Source organism: Rhyacophila brunnea, unplaced genomic scaffold (genome assembly GCF_057557595.1).
Source record: "Rhyacophila brunnea isolate RB1 unplaced genomic scaffold, BYU_Rbru_1.0 scaffold_10, whole genome shotgun sequence".
In the NCBI taxonomy this organism is placed as follows: Eukaryota; Metazoa; Arthropoda; class Insecta; order Trichoptera; family Rhyacophilidae; genus Rhyacophila; species Rhyacophila brunnea.
This window is the reverse complement of record NW_028232752.1, coordinates 34,219,170-34,236,975: the sequence shown is the minus strand read 5'-3', so window position 1 is coordinate 34,236,975 and position 17,806 is coordinate 34,219,170. Positions and strand designations below refer to the sequence as shown.

The window sequence follows — 17,806 nt, the reverse complement described above, 5'->3', positions numbered from 1 at the left end:
ATTCACCTTCAGTAGGTGTAGCAGTGTTCTTCCCCCAATCCAACACGTCGGTTGCCAAAAGTGTCCACAGATTCACTTCCATCTATACAGCAGAGTGCTTAGCCTTGAACGAAGCCACTAAAATTGCACTTAATTACAAAAATAAAAATATCAACATTTTCACTGACTCCTTAAGTCTGATTTACTCGCTCGAAAATCCAAATTTCAGCATCAAAACTAATGACTACATTCTTAATATTAGAACCAACATTTCCAAATTTAGCAATAGTAACGAACACGGTACAAATATACAGATATACTGGATTCCAGCACATAAAGGAATTAATGGCAATGAAATTGCGGATCAATTGGCAAAAAAATCTGTAAAATACCCATCAGAAAATATAAGAATTCCATACACAGATTTTAAAGCCCAGTTTAAACAAACAATGAGCGAAAATAACGGTAAATATTTAGAAAATCTTGGGAAAGAAAAGGGAACACACTACTATCAAAACTTTTATAGTAGATCTCCTAAAACTTGGTTTAGTAAAGATTGTAAAATAAAGCGAGATGTAATAGTGACAATAGCTAGAAGCAGGACAGGGCATTACAGTCTCAACGAATCATTGTACAAAATTAAAGTGGTAGATAGCCCTCAGTGTCAGTGTGGACATCCCACTCAAGATCTTAACCACATTGTCTGGCAATGTGATGCCTATGACCAGGAGAGAGAAGTGTTATTGAATAAGTTGGGAAAATGCAGGTTATACCCTCCTTTTACGATTAATTCGTTCCTGGCAAAACCAAATATTTCAGTTATGAAAATTGTACATGAATTTCTCCAAAAATGTAACGTAAATGTCTAGTGTATAGTGTAACAAAAATGTAATTCTGTATCATTAATAATGTAACTATTTATTCCTGTCGTTTAAAAAAATGTATGTATACTTTTGTAAACCATTGTAAAGCAGAATAGCCTTCCATTCAGGGAAGAGCTCAATTGCTTCCAAATAAAGAAAAAAAAAATATCTACATTATTTTGCATGTTCTTTCAGTTACTTCACTTTTACGTCATTATCAAGTTCACGACTTTTGCAGGTGTTTTGCATTTAATCTCGAAACTGAAAAATTTGCAGATGCCTTGGTTTTACACTCACGGTGCGACATATTCAGACTTTAACATTTTGGAATATTACTCGTCAATTTTAAATATTTTTGCTATGTAATAATATGTAACACATTTAAATGTAGGTATTTCAATAGTCTTCCATATAAACACAATAATTCATTTTAAATTCATATTTTTTAATATTTACTTAGCAGAAAAATATATCACTAATGCGAGCTTAATACAGAATGTACAAAAACTCAATTCAATACCCTTTATTTATATTTTATATTATACTGTGTTCCCGGAAATTAATATATTTAAATAAGTTCTGTTATATATTGTATACTTTGTAAAATTATTTAAATACTATATATATACCTATCTAAAAAAACGGTTAACGACTTTTAAATTCACGAAAAGCTGGTTTGTGATAATTTAATATTATAAATAGTTAATAATTAAGTATCACATAGTATTATTACTTCACCAAATTTCACACTGAACTACACTGTGTATTTTATTTCTTGAATATTTTATCTATCGACGACTATTTTTTTCCATTTAATTAGGAACGAAAGTTCTTATATTCACTATCTAGTTAAGATCAGACAAGAAACTAAGCAGAATCGAATAAAAATAAAATAGAGAACTTATTTCAGTTCCAACGACTTCCACTTCACACGTTCAACTATATTAGGTATTGTATTATACTATTGTTGAGAGGGTTATTAGTATATAAAGGTACGTATTTTCTATTGTTACGCCAACGAGAGCACTGGTAACTTGCGTACAGCTAGAATTTAGATCGCGGTGGGAAAATTTAAACATCTTTTGATACGCTTCTCAAACTGGATGCCTTTTGCTTCTTTATTACTTTATCTTATCAAAATATTAGATGATAATTTAGAACTTATCAATGTAATTACAAAGGGAATCACTTACATCACAAAAGTTTTTTGAAAGCCACCCTTAAATTATAAGGGGTAAAGTATACCTACTCCCGATCATCGCGAGGGATACGTTCTGGGCATGGTCGCGATAAGCGAAATTTCGCGATCAACCAACAAGTTTCCTTATATGGCCTCTCTACGTTTATTGTGCAAAATTTGCGATTACATACTGTCAAGTAATGCATTACAGCCACGTTTTACATCGCTCACTCGCTCGTAATCTTCATCGTTCTCTTCTAACAACTCCATGCATTTGGTGGATAATTTTCCCTTTCCATATTTTCCAATTTTAAAAAAATATCGCGATTTAACGAATCCGCACTTGCTGGGGTCGTGATGAACGAGGGTTACCTTAGATAAATTGAGAGTTAAAAGTAAAAAGGTTATCTTGAAGTAATAGGTAAAGGAACTCTGCCGATTATGCACTGGATGCTTTTTATTAAAAACAATATTAAAAATATTACGAAGTGGATGTCGTTAATCATTGACATAATGGCTTTCAATTAAAAGAAAACTCTTGTTAATTCTATGACATTAAAGTTATGTATGTTGACAGCTGTTTTGGATTACAGGGTCATCCTAGGAACGGTCTACGTAAATAATACCTACTAGAAATTCAGACAACCCGCGTCCGTGACTGAACAGTCATGCTAGGCCTTGACTAGCTAGAGGGTATATAATTATTGTGCTATATCCTAATATCTGTTTTAGTTCTCGTTGATGGAATTCATTTCTTTTACATATATTTTATATCACAGAGTATCAGGTTAAAATATTTGAACTTGCTTCACAAGATTATGTCGATAACCCTTCTTGCCACAGAATATGTAGATGCACAAGCAAACGACTAGGAATCGGATTTACAGTATCGCTACTTTCTAAGAGGTGCCTGTCAAATTGTGAATCAGCTTTATTAGGAAAATTCTATACCTGTAGCTTATTCTTACAATCGTGCAGAATAATTTTATTAATAAATATAAGAAAATATAATTAAATCAATAAAATTAAAAAATGAATTAATAAAAACTTCAAAGTATCTTTTAAAGTTTCACATGAAAAGTAAGACTATAGGTATTTACGACTTAAGCCGCATTTAGACCAAGCGAGCGAATGTTTGTTCTTCCCCCACTCCAGCGACATTCTCTTGGCATAAACGCTTTATGTTGAGCGAGCATAAGAATTTCGATAGAATGGAGGAAGCAAAAACATTCGCTCGCTAGGTCTAAATGCGGCTAGAATCTACATTCTACATAGTAATAGAGCATCTGCCTATGACCAAAATAAACAACTACACAAGTCCCATATTGCTTCTATGAAATTGATTTATACGGCCTTTACTATTTTTCATAAATATCCCTTAGATGTTTAATCGTCACGTTTTAAAAGTTATCTACCTTTCCTGAAATGTCACCATCCATATTTGGGAGACTCGAAGTTTGGATAAATGAGGTTAATGTAATTTTTGTATTGTTTTTTTTTCGTTTGGGAAACCCTGGTCCATTCACTCATTTACCCACTATAGTGCTGCACGCACTATCTCGTCACTTGGTAATGTTCACACATACAAAATTTTGCTCACATATAACATACCTACCTACGATAAGAATATTTAAGTATTCAAAACATTTTATTATTATAATCAGTGAATAAAAACATGACGTATATATTTTCCTCATTTTTTTAACATTTACAACTCAACGTTAGAGAGGTAGGTACGCTAATCATCATCAGCAGGTTATTAAATCGAATAACAATCAATTAAGATGCAGGCTCTGCAAACCAGAGGCACCTACATGTGTAACTTGATATTTATTATGTACATTTTTTTACATATTTATATTTTTAATTATTTTAAATATCATAAACAAAAATAAATTTATTTTAATATCAAAGATAAACTTACAATAATTATAAAATGAAGATCTCGTCGTATTTCTACATTTTTTTTAAATTTTAGTGTCAATTTTTCTAAATAATTATAATGTGACGTGTTGATAATCTCAAATCCTTTTTATTTACATAAATATCTAATATAATTTCGGTATGGTCACGATATTTAAATTCGATTTGATATACCTACTTACATAAAAAGGATTGCAAGTTACCTATAATTTATTTATTTTAGAATAATTATTCAGGTTTTTAAAAATAAATATAAAATACAAGTAGTATATTAATAAACTAACTGTTAAAATTTCAACAATAAAATTATAAGTAATAATAAATGTAACAATATTGAAAGTTTATAATTTTACAAAAAAATGTCTCAAATTCCAAGTTATATATTATTATTATCTGCTAGCTAGGTGCCTCTACTATATTCTGTATTTTTTTTTTGTAAGCTGTTTCATTAAAGTTGTAATTTATGATAAATATACCATCTATTAAACACAAACCGTAACAAATATTACTCGTTCGAACTCTGCGTGTTGCTTTGTCACAAGCCATTACTACTAATCAACAGAGGCCACTATTCAGCATCATAATCCATATTTTACCACGTGGCGCTTCGATCGCAAAAATTTGACATTAGTAGAGTTGCCAGGATTGGATATTTTCGGTTCAACAGAGATTAAAATTATAAAGACTTATAACACACACACTTACTTACTCACAATTTAAAATTATTATTTTACAAAGTAGGTAGGTATCGATAATCTTAATAAAAACAATTTTAAAAACCATTTTGGAATACATACCATACGAGTACTTTAAAATGTTTTAATTTTCCCAAAACCGTACGTCTAGTAAGTAATGCCGATATTATTTAATGTTCAAAATACCGAATCTAGAATAGGTATTCGATATAACTAAAAATAGTTATTTTTATAACGTACTACCTACATAATTCATTTTAGGAAAAAGATTGTTTTTAATTTGAATTTAAAAAAAACTTGAAAACAGCTACGAATTATTAATTAAAAAAAATCTCTTTTGATAATGTAAAGGCTTTCTTAAATCACATTTTATTACAAATACGACCTACTTATAAGAGGAAGCTATTCAACTAACAAACAATAAATTAGTGTAATAACACTTTCTTACATTCTACATTTATTTTATCTTTAGCACCACCGTACAGTAGAAACGAATCAATAATGCGGTCGGTCGATAGTGTGCGTGCGTATGGGGAGCAGTCATAAATGCCTGGTAGCCGATGACAGCGTATTCGTACGTATACGTACATAAATACAATCGACGAACCGCATCATTGTTTCGTTTTTACTGTACATTGGTATGTTAGGTATATGCAGTTAATGCTACACCAATCCGCGTGTGCAATATTGGTACAGACCTACAAACTTATCTGGAGAATGGCCAAAAAATGAACTACGAACTACCATAGGACTCCATATTGAAAAACGTCAACCGAATCTCAGTGGCTCCTCCATCTCATTCTCCAGATAAGTTTGTAGGTCTGTATGTGTAAATTTGCTTTTTGTCGAATTTATTTGAAAATTGATGAACATTGCCAAAATGAGAAATCATTAATTGAAACTCCCATGTAAAATTTCTTTGCTGGATTTTGCTAAAGTGCAAACTTCCAAAACAAAAGATAGATTACGCTTGACGCATTTTTTGCAGAATTAAATTGTACCTATCTATCTATCTATATTTTATTTTAGAAGTTATTATTTTTCTGGGTATTGCAAATAAATAATACGGAATAATTTTTTAATCATTTTATGTGGAATTAATTAATTTGACCACAATTCTATAGTACTCATGTGTCCTAATTAGGCGAAATCAACTATATTATTTATATAATAACATAAAATGATAAAACAAGAGAAAAAACTATTTTAATAGTGAATGTAGGTAATTTTTTCATGTACTCATAAACTTGTATAACAGGAGGGTACAGAAGACAACATAGAAAAACGCACAAAAACAAATCTAGATAGGTAACACAGCTTACGTAGATACCTACCAATACAAAATTTCATTGTCAGGTATAAACAAAGTAAAAATTAAGCTTACCAAAATTAATATGCTAAAGGTATACAAATTATTTTATTCTTAGGTAGCCCCTTACACATTATTAACTGAGCGAAGAATAATAAAATGATCTTAGTGGTACCTACTAATAATGATTTTTGGGTAAGTGTTACAGTATTTTATCGCAAAAACGATAGTAAGGTGCCACTATTTTACTTATTTAACTTGTAACGTTAAATTCAACTTAAAATCAAATAATGATTTTTTTTCATTTTTGGTAGGTACAGTACTGTGGAACAATAATAAAATCAGAACTCGGAGAAGTCTGGAATTAAAGTTTTGTATCGCAGCAACACCGAGCCAACAGATCGCAGTTTAGAAATGGCCGCCGCCGAGGTGGGAGTACAGTTTCTGCTGTGTTTACATTTTGTGAAGTTTTGCTTATTAAATTAACTTAATATTTTGCTAACGAATCCAGTGTATTGTGATTAAATTATACGTAATGGAGGGCTGTGCATTCAATTCTGGATAAATTATGACACAACAAAATTGAATAAGTTGTGACACCTGAGAGATATATTTTTTGTTTATCGTGCTGTCAAATTCTATGGTGTCGAAATATTATTCTTGAGCAGTGTGTGATAGTGTGCTAAGTTTTTGTTTTGTTATACGAGTATTTTTAAATCCATCAAAATGAGTTCCAGGCCGCAATTGCAGCCTTTCTTCAATAACTCCTTGTCAATACGTCAGGAGATACAACGATTCGAAAGTGTTCATCCGTCAATTTATGCGATTTACGACCTTATTGAGATGGTCCCTGAAGGGATTGTGGCGCAGCAGATAAGAGACCACGTCGTTTGCATTGAAGGTAAATAATAACCAAACAAACATTTTCCGATTATCGTTATATATTTGATTGTTTCCCAATAAAATAATCAATCCGATTTATTAATGAATATTCTAAAATAAATGAAATTTTGCATACGAATCGTTTTATGGACTATAAAACTGCCATTTATAGCACGAAGTCGAAAATGCCGTGCAATATGATCGGAGTTTATAACCATAACGCTACATGTCTCAGTAGCACTGTTATAGGAATATGACGTGTTTTTTTATGCAGGTTTCGAAGAATGCATGTGTCGCAGTTGTCATATTTTTTAAAAATACAAGCCACGTTGTGTTCGCCTAAACACATTTTGTTTATTTTTTTTATGCCATCCGCTAAAGCGGCTAATGTGTTCCATATTATGTAGATGATATTATTATACTTAACTTTATTTTTATTCTAAAGATAATATTATTATTGTACATTTCATTACCCACTGCGATTCTATGATATTAACTTATGGTATGTACTTAAAAGTTATAGGTATATTTTATATACCTACATAGATGCAGGTATTAAAAAAGGATATCTAACAAGTCTGGTACAAAATAAATATATTATTTTTCTAATCATAAGAAAGATAGTGAACAAAATCTTCTATACAATAAAACTTACTTATATCTATCTGTTTATCTTCGCTATCATATTTAAGTATTCAGTATCCTAATAGACAGTTTAAATAATAATGCATATGACAATGAAGATAAAAAGGTTAATGAGAGATTAAATAATGAGCTCTAGGGCATTTTGCACTATAGATTGATTCATATCCAACGTCACATTATTATCGTCGGCATATTCTGTCAAAATCAAAAACAACTCAATCACTTTGCGTTGGTATTGGCGGCAAATATTTTGGGTAAGTCACTGAACTCAGAAATAATGGTATAGGAACTGAAATACCTAACGGGTAAGGAGAAACAGGCAACCGATCTCGAGTAACGTCTTGAATACGGGATAAATTTAAGCACTTGTCAAGAATACATCATACGTCGAATATATACGAGCAGTTGTATATATACAACTGCTCTCGTTTTATAGATTGACGCTCGTTTAATATTGGTGTATTACACGCACGTCTATAATGCGTGGTTCATTTTCGTAGGACACATTGAAAACTCTGCGTCAAACTTTACTGTACGTATTTTTATGTATGTATACTATCGGAATTCTATTTATCATCTGTTCTGTGGTAAAAATATAGTGTTACCTATATAAGTAACCGAAACTTTTTAATGCGCCAACCTACATAATAATATAATGTTTACTGTGACTACCAATACAACTAAATAAAGTTGAATCATAAATCAAGCGTTCTAATAGACAATGTTCATTAGGAGATATTATTATGTACAATCCAAAATAATGGTTTTGAAACAAAGTTATTTTCGTTAATTCTACTTGAACTGAGTCATTCATTCACTTTGGCTGCTGTTTCGCGCTATAAACCCATCTTATGAACGGTCAGGTATAAGTTACGATCAGTCGAAGTTATAGTCGACCGTTCCAAAGAAGGGTTTATAGCCGAAAAAACTGTACCTAGTAAAAAGTAAATGACTCAGTTAAAGTAGAATAATTAACAAAAATGACTTTGTAATGGAGTTCTACCACGTAAACTGCAGTTCAATTAATACATTCCAAAATTTGTGGATCAGGTACATACGTATAATAATTTAAAATTTTTAACAATACAAATAAGACACATTTTTCATACTTAAGTAGGTATATCAAAAAATATCTCAGTTGATCCATTATTTTACTAAGAATTTCCCATGTGAAAATATTAGAACAATTTTATCCCAAACCGCATTTTTATGTGTAATTTTATTTATTCATAAATGATGCCTATAATTGTATTACCAACGAATTGACTATACACTATTGTCATACTCACTGCCACTTTCCTTGATTTAATAATAACCGCACTAGGTACATACGAACCGCAAGTTGCCGCAGTATGTTGCAAGTTGCGGCGTATATGCGGTAACTTGCGGCCTGTGTGTGGGCGTAAATTAATAATTTTATTCATATTATGTACTTGAGAGCCAGTTTGTCGAATGTACAAAAATAACTCTTTCAGGATTGTCCAAAAAGGTTAGGCAGAAAGGGATTCCCTTGGCGACGCAACTTCCACAACGTGGGTCCAACGTTGGTCCAACGTTGGTGATCTGGTAGGACTGTTCCAAGATATGTGTATGTACATGTATAAATCCATCGGTACCGAGGGGTGGAGGTAGGCTGTTAAGATCCGACATAAATTTTTCACACTCCACTTTGTCAGGCAAACGTATCTGTTTTCATTGAACTAGCCAGTGTTTGTTCGTTTTTAAAATTTAATTAAACCATGCCTAATCTTAGCCATAATAAATAATTGTAAAAAATATTCGTTTATCTACAAAATATCTAAAATTATGCTCTTAAGCTATACATCAGTTTTAAATATTTTATAAGTAGATAAACACATATTATTTATCAATATGGTTTTGTTTAGGCAGGGCTTAATGAATTTAAAAAAAAACTGACTATTACCATGCATTATGTAATTATGCAAGTATTCTTAAGTCAACGAATACAAATACTTAAGCATGACTTTAAAAATTGTGCACTATTTTTGTCGGATCATCCATAGCATACATACTTATACTATTGTGACTTGGTTAGGCAGGGTTTAATTGAATTTAAAAAACTAACCAGCACCATCTGCAAATTGTGTTCTCGTTCAATGAAAACAAATAAGTAGGATGACTGACGAAAGTTTCGTGTGCACTATTTATGTCGAATCTTCACAGCCTACCTACATCCCTCGCTACTGATTGATTTACACAAATGTACATAAGTACTGCAAATTGGTTGCCAACTTTCGATATAAGGCGGCAGCAAACAAATAATAACGATTTAATATTGTAATTTATAGGTCATGAGACCCTTTACTTTACCACTTATTAATGTAATACAATTGAAATTCTAATGGGTTTAAGTTTTTTACTATTCCATTTGAGTGGAAAAATGGAATAGTACAAAACTTAAATCCATTAGAATTTTAATTGAAATTCCATCAAGTAGGTACCCTCGGTCAATAGTATTAATATTAAACTATTGAGAAAGGGAATTAATTTGAATATTCTATACACACATAAATAAAGTCATTTGTATCACTACATAAATTATTATGAAAATGAGTGCCTTACACACCGGCACTTTCTTTGATTTAAGTAAGTACCTGCCTATTGTGCATTAATTGCCTTTAAGTAGCTTTCACCCAAATTTAAATTATTTAACACGGACAATGCAAATGCCAATTATTAGCTTCCAAAGTAAGTAAGTAAGTACCTATATTTAATTAACCATCTGGTTCCAGAACATGGACACTAGTAACGTTACCCCACCCCGATGCCCGGCCACCTACTAAACAGGGGTTGTAAAGATTCTAAATACCTGTCACCCCCTGATTTCTGGGGGTCCACATATTCTGCTGTCATTAATGACATTACTCATTAGTGCCTCACGCCCGTAGCGTAGCTGGTAGAGAGCGTAAGTAGGTACAACCTATGAAACAATCCGTGCTGATTATTGGAAACACACTTTGATCCATCCGTTTCACAAATGGTTAACAACTTAGTATTCCCGTTAAAAATCTGTTATTATAAACTTACCTATATTTTCAACCTACTAGGAATTCATAATTTGAATTAATTCCTTTTATACTGCATACGATAGGTACCTACCATTGTTAAAATACCCAAAACTCACCCTAAGTTTTCTACATATGCCTCATATGCTTATATCTACTTACGTAGGTAAGTAATTATACAATATTTTTTATTGTTAACAAATTCCCTATTCGTTACCGTCAGTTTTCTAGGTCTTATCGTTGCGCAATGTCTACTCTACCAGATTAAGTATCGAATCAAAGTATATTATGGAAGTTATACAACTCATCCAGTACATTTTTTGACCATGTCCGATCCTAAAAAGATCTGTTTTTTTTACGAGAAATGGATGATAGCCACTTGCTCATCCTATTGGGCCCATACTCTTGATTCCAAACACAAATTGAGAAACAATGACGTGCATTTGCCAGACCCAGGATTCGGACGAAGAATCGTTCGACCATCGTAGGCGTTACTTAAAGTAGCTATCTTTTCAATATTAAATGGCCTAAACTCTTTGCGTTGGTTACATTTATTTGGTCATACTTATCCAATAGTTAATTGCTAACAAATTTCCTATTCAATACCGAACACCACTAGTTTCCTTGATCTTTGTATTGTGCATTGTCTACCAGGTTATCGAGTTAATTTAAACGGATGTCGTATGTACAACTCCTACTTACTTATTGCTGAATGACCAAAATTCATATTGCTTTGGCCACTTGCTCTTTCCAGCGTCGCGTCTGGCATTTGAAATGATATTACTTATAAAGTTGTGAAACATGCTGAGGAAATACCGAAACACGCAAAACGTGCCACTAATATTTATGAACTTTCGGCCCGACGTTTGACATTTTAAATTTACACCTCGGCGAATACACTCCTATCCTTGGCCGTATGGATATTTTATTACATTGTAAATACAATTTCAGGTTTGATATGACATTCGTTCATTACTTGACTTTTTGGAAGTACTGACGTATCTTAGTGTGTAATAATTGATCTTTCGTAATTTATTTTATATGAATCTTATTCTTCTTCCGATTTCGATAAATCTTCATTCAAGCCTTGGCCTACTCCTGTTCAGACGATCATCTGCGACCTCTCTGGGCATGACTTTTCCAGTTCAGCCTCATTAGTTTTATGAAGCCATAATAGTGTTTGGAATCCTGATGCATGACGTAAACATCATTATATCTGATGCTCGACACCTCATCCTCGTTCACAATTCCATATTTAGCGCCTCTCGAATATGTCGTATCAGTTCATCTGCTTTCACAGTTGGTATCCACGCTGTCGCTATCATATGTATGGAAACCCATGGAACACAAAATTTCTGGTAACTGGTTTACCTACTGGGTGTGGTATAACACAGTAGCGAAGGGTGGAGGTAGGCTGTTAATATCCGACATAAATAGTTCACATTAAACATTGTTAATCATACGTATTTGTTTTTATTGAATTAAGAATACAATCTGCAGATGGTTTTGGTTAGTTTTTTTAAAATAATTAAACCCTTCCTAAATCAAACCATATAAGATTTATATATTACTTATTTATATACTATAACTTATTAAGTTATAGTGTACTTTGGGCGATCCCATAAAATTGTACACATTTTTCATTCATACTTATTTGTTTTCGTTGGATTAAGAATGTATATTACACATGTGTAAAGTTATGTAGCATTTAATTGCATAATTTTAGATATTTTGTAGATAGACGAGTATTTTTTCACTATTATCTATTATGGCTTGGTTTTCGCATGGTTTAATTGAATTTAAAAAATTCACCATCTATAAATTGTAGTCTTATTTCAATGAAAACAAATACGAATGACTGACAAAGCTTAGTCTGCACTATTTATGGCGGATCTTCAGCCTACCTCCACCTTTCGCCACTGGTATAACAGGTTGCGGATCTCGAGTGTGGAAAATATGGGATAAACTTAAACACATGTTAAAGAATATTATTTTCAAAATGTACGTCTGCATCATAATAATATGCATTGATTAAAGTAATTCGCGTAAATGTAACGCGCATTCAATATTTGAGGACAATCAAAAAAACAAAAGTTTTATAGCCTGACCTTCAAGTAGCCTGCGTCAAATCCTCGGCCCATGGCTATGGCTCTCTGAATCTGTTCGGTAGTCAAACCCTATTATTATCTTCCTACATGATAATCATATTTTATCATTTTTCGTCTTTGAGGCAACCGAGCTGCAAGCATTGAAATGAACAAATACTGTATGTGCCATTTTATGTGTTTTAAATCAAGATATTTACTTAAATGAGCAATCATCGCATTTATAATATATGTTGCACTAGCATGTAGGTATAATATTATTTTGAGGTGAAAAAACTGCGAGAATTTAAATGAGCATACATTACAATTATTATATTGATATTCCACTGTTGCGCACTACCAGTGTAGCTATATAAAATTTACAGCTTATTGGGTGCAAAAGTAATATTGGCAATTGGTAACATTTTCATCCAGTGGTTTCTGAAACAGAAGGAGGACGCAACGCGGCAACACCATCATTGACAGTGGGTGGAAAAATGTGCAGAGAACGTGTAAAATAATTAATTTCATTTCATTTAGAAGCGTATTAACATAACAAGGAAAGATATCGTCATGAGCCATCCTGATCAGCATCAGGCCATCACCCCCACGACCCACAGCGTTGGCCTTGCACGACTAAAAAATGAATGAATGTATAATATGACCACAATAATCCACAGTGGCGAAGGGTGACTTTCGGAAAGAGGTAGGCTGTGGAGACCCGATAAAAAGAATACACTTGTCAGGTATACTTAAGAGAAATAAGAAGATAATACGATATTACTACTAATAACAACGGCACACTGATTTAATGAAACTTCAAAAACTCACTGATGACATAAAATTATGCGATCAGTTTAAATTAAGTACTTATGTATTTTTTCAAAACATTTATACACATCAAAAATCATTAAGTACATAAAAGTTCTTTTTATTTAAAAAAACAGTCTATGTTTATGAATATTCGATTAAACACCATAGAAATATTTTTTTTTAAATTATCTAATTACTTACTTATTTAATTTTAGGCTCTGCGATCGGAGCTTACCTTAGTTCATACAATCTACGTGACGTAGTACGTAAGTACATATGAAAAAAAATGAGAATTATTTGAAACATAATCCGACCTTTATTTACGTCAAGACAGCTGGCGCGCTGTGGTACATTTTTTAAAACCTTTGCAGATTGTTTTGTAATTATCTGTGTAATACATTCCTACACATACGGCATCTCTCGTTGGCAAAATAAATTATTTTATAGAATATATATAATCAAGTGATTGTATTAATAAGTCAATATACAATTAAAAAATATTTTTCTTAAGAAGGTAGGCTTCAAATAATCGCCTAGTATGGAGTATTAGCCACTGCTATACCACGGTTAAGCATAATTATATAATAAATGAGACCCTTGCCCCACGTAGATCAGAGGATGATTGTAAGTTCCTTCACCATTATATACTTAGGGGAAGATTTTAATATACATACCTTCACGGTTATCTTATTAGTAGATAATTAAAAATTTCGATGTTTGAGTTATTGGTCCATATAGACTCTTTTTGTTACAGTTAAACATATGAAACTGTTTCTAATTAGTACGATTGAACATTTGTGTTATATACTAACTTGTACATTTTATTATTAAGAAGCAGCTTCCATTAGACAGATAGAATAAGAGTTATGGTGGCGTGACATGTTTTCTTTCTTCGCCAGACGGTATATATATTATATAATATGACATCTTTCGTCCTCATTCTCATGATTTTGTAAAAACCTTGAACTTTCTTACTGATTACGATTCCTGATTAACAGACTATAAATGTAGGTATCCTTATCGTCACAAGTGTGTTGTTAAAAGTGAAATGGAACTTCGTTAGGCATTCAGTGCGTTTCCATCTTGGGATTCTTGGGAACATGTCCGGTGCTGAACACTTGAATTTCTCCGTATATCAATAAGATCTTTGTTCAGGTTTTTATCATGTGACATAATTGGTAAATCAGAGGAACATGATCTATTCTTATCTATCAAACCATCTGAAGTATAATCTCGCAAGCGCGTTGGGAACTTACATCTTACTGACACATTTCCGGCAGCTATTTTCTACAGACATGTTTTTAAACATACCGAAAAAAAATTAGTGAGCGTTGAAAATTATATTAGACTAACAATTTCCCAACTATAACTCCATTTTTTTTAAAACGGCTGTTGTATGAGTATACTTTTGCAGCTCATTTTTCTTCACCTTTTACTTTCTACCACCTCGTAATCATGTCGTAATATAGTAGCGGTCAGTATTCAATATTCATTCATTATGCACACCCAGTTTCGTCCGAATGATAATTTGTGTCTGGTAATAATATTACCACGCGTGCTTACCTGTATGAAGAAAAAAAGATATTTCGGTCCCGTTGATCCACCCTCGCGTGCCGGTTTACCCACGCGCTGCTTCCTACCATGGCTGCTAAACCGTTGAACATCGAAATGATTAACGTACCCTATAAATCCTCTTCCATAGTCTTCCCAATACATGTTTAACACAGCGATTAAAGCTATAGACATATGATACGTATTGACATACTATGTCTTTCATTTCCTACGTCAATGGAAAGCAGTTAGTAGTAGAGAACAGTAAGTATGCTATCCATTTCAGAAAAAAATATCTATACTTAGGTACTTAAGTACTTACCTATAACACAAGCGAGCATAATATGTACGTCGTATCTTCATGACATTCAGTCATTATACATGATTGTATCACCCACCAAAGCCGTAATATTGTGTGCTGATATTCTATGAGCGGTGACCTCCACCCCCGTTTCATACGCAGCGAATATTATCGCAAGACCATTTTCCTTCAAGCAATGAAACATGCGATACATATTATATTATTTCAAAGAATCACACATTATATTGTGAATATGCAATGATACTTTTGTGAAGTGGGTTGACAAGTTCAATTAGATTATTAAGCAAATCCCATACCACTGAGGCACTTTTGTTGGTGCATTAAGTAATTGGTTTTGACCTTGATAACCTTTTAAATAATTATATGTATTAACTCATACATACATCATAATCAATAGTTTTCTACATTTTTTTAAAGGTAAATAATTGCTCAATTCAAAAATTGTAGTTGGTTATAGGAATACGAGGGCATTAAACAACAGAAGCTTTCCACATGCAGTTAGCAGGTAGGCAAGTAGGTAAGAGAATCTATTACGGCAAAGCTCTGCACTTTATTGATTTGATGAAAATCTATCTCACCTACTTACTTACTACGGACTATATTCTTAATCATATCCACCTATGTAAATAAGTTTGCTTACATAACAATAACAAAAATCAAGTATTGAGTGTGGTTCTTTTCGATAAAGGCAAATTGTATTAGTACAAATTATCTACGCAGACACGAAATAGTAGCAGTACTAAAATTTCATATTGAATATAATATTATTTAAGCTATTGAATACATTTTGACATTTTTTGTACGAAAGCGTCAATTACCGTAGTGTTGCAAACTGCAATACACACCTTCAATTAAAGTGGTATTATTAATTAATTGTCCGAATGATAAGAACAATGTATCCACAATTCCTGCATTCATTGAAATAAACCACCTATAACACGATCAATAAACTATTTTAGGTTTGTGTTTATGAGTTTTCACACTTTTATCATTATAATTTGTCGATTTAAAAATAGCAATGGTTAAAAAGGCATGGTAATAAAATGGGTACTAAGGTATTTAAAAGATGGCAACAATTTCGATTGCCAAAAGTGACGTTTTGCTAAACTTTGCACAGGGTTCATAGTTAATTACATAGTTAGTTTTACATAACGTCGACATTTTTGCATTTAGCCTTAAGTGTTCGGATACACTAATCGCAAAACGATACCCATAATATCGTCAATCGTCCGCGAAAACATGACTTCTTTCGCCAACTTGTCACATTCACACAATTCTCTTTTTGCAAAAACACATTGATATACTTACTATTCAGAAAAACTATTGTGTTTTTTTAGTCGGTATGGATTGCGTTTTGCTACTAACTTGTACGTAGTGTGCCACGTAATTACTTGCAATTTAGTGACATTTATAAGCCAATGCTTGCAGTATAGAATGAAGCAGAAAGGTGTCTCGAGTTTGTTATGTAGCAGACATAACCACAAATAAAAGTTCTTATTTATTGTAGCTCTCTTATATTTACGTAATATGTATGTAAGGATGTTTGTACTAACACGTTGTACCCACTCTAACTGTAAACTAACTCTTCCGTGTAGGTACATTTAAGAAGGTTCCCAACCGCTGGTGTTTGGTTACATGACTACCTGTAACCGTAACCTGACATAGCTGTAAGTTGCTATATTATAATAGGGATGGTTCAGGTTGTCGTATGCATGGGAGTACACTTTCATTGTATTGTCTGTGATTGCAAAAGTATTAGTCATTGATAGGATCTTGTTAGCAGGTAGGTTAGCGTTATATTGTGACTTTCAGTTTTATCCCGACGACTTACCCGACTGCAGCTTGGTTGTCGACTAAATAAATACATTATATTATATTGTTAACTATGTATAATATATTACATTGGAATAATAATATATGCTTGTCTAGTTGTTGTTATTACCGCATACATATTTATCTTTGAAACAGGAATCAAATACGTGATTACTTTGTATGACAAAGTAAATATAAGCATTAATTTACTCCTAACACTGGATTACATATTAGGTATATGCCATAGACATGGCGTATAAAATCTTGCTATTAACTGTAGTGTATAACGTCACCGTTTTAGCAAAACCATCTATGTGCACTTTCTCAAATTGTGCAGGAGAAGGATAAAACTGAATAAAAAAATAATGTTACATTTAAACATTAAAATTATGAAGAATGCTTTATTATAATCAGAAAATGGTCTAAGATTATTATTTTGTTTACAAAAATCTTTTATTTTTAATACAAAAATAATAAATATACAGTTTGTGATGTCACATAAGTTGTTTTGACCGTTTTGTAAATACACATAGTTTAATTTATTCATCAACATGTGAATAATAATAAATTCATGAAAAACTGTTACATAAATAATAGTTGAAATATACATAGTGCGTTAGTGATAAATTGCAATATCATTTTATTAATTATTAATGCAATAGTGAGATGATATTATATTTATAAGTTCGTTTACTTTCTATTAGCAGGTTTAAATGTTAGGT

At 32.1% G+C, this 17,806-nt stretch overlaps 2 protein-coding genes across 2 annotated transcripts in view; one reads left to right on the top strand and one right to left on the bottom strand.

Annotated features, from left to right (window-relative positions):
• LOC147079119 (angiotensin-converting enzyme-like) overlaps nt 1-1,870 on the bottom strand; it is a 62,446-nt gene extending 60,576 nt beyond the window's left edge. The window contains exon 1 of the mRNA XM_085953466.1: nt 1,472-1,870. The gene's annotated coding sequence lies outside the window, so the exon portion shown is untranslated. The remainder of the gene's footprint in view (nt 1-1,471) is intronic.
• Nucleotides 1,871-6,354: 4,484 nt separating this feature from the next.
• The window catches only part of CenG1A (Centaurin gamma 1A), a 476,859-nt gene continuing 465,407 nt past the window's right edge, over nt 6,355-17,806 (top strand). The window contains exon 1 of the mRNA XM_085953524.1: nt 6,355-6,850. Coding sequence (XP_085809650.1) covers nt 6,676-6,850 — 175 coding nt within the window. The 5' untranslated portion in view covers nt 6,355-6,675. The remainder of the gene's footprint in view (nt 6,851-17,806) is intronic.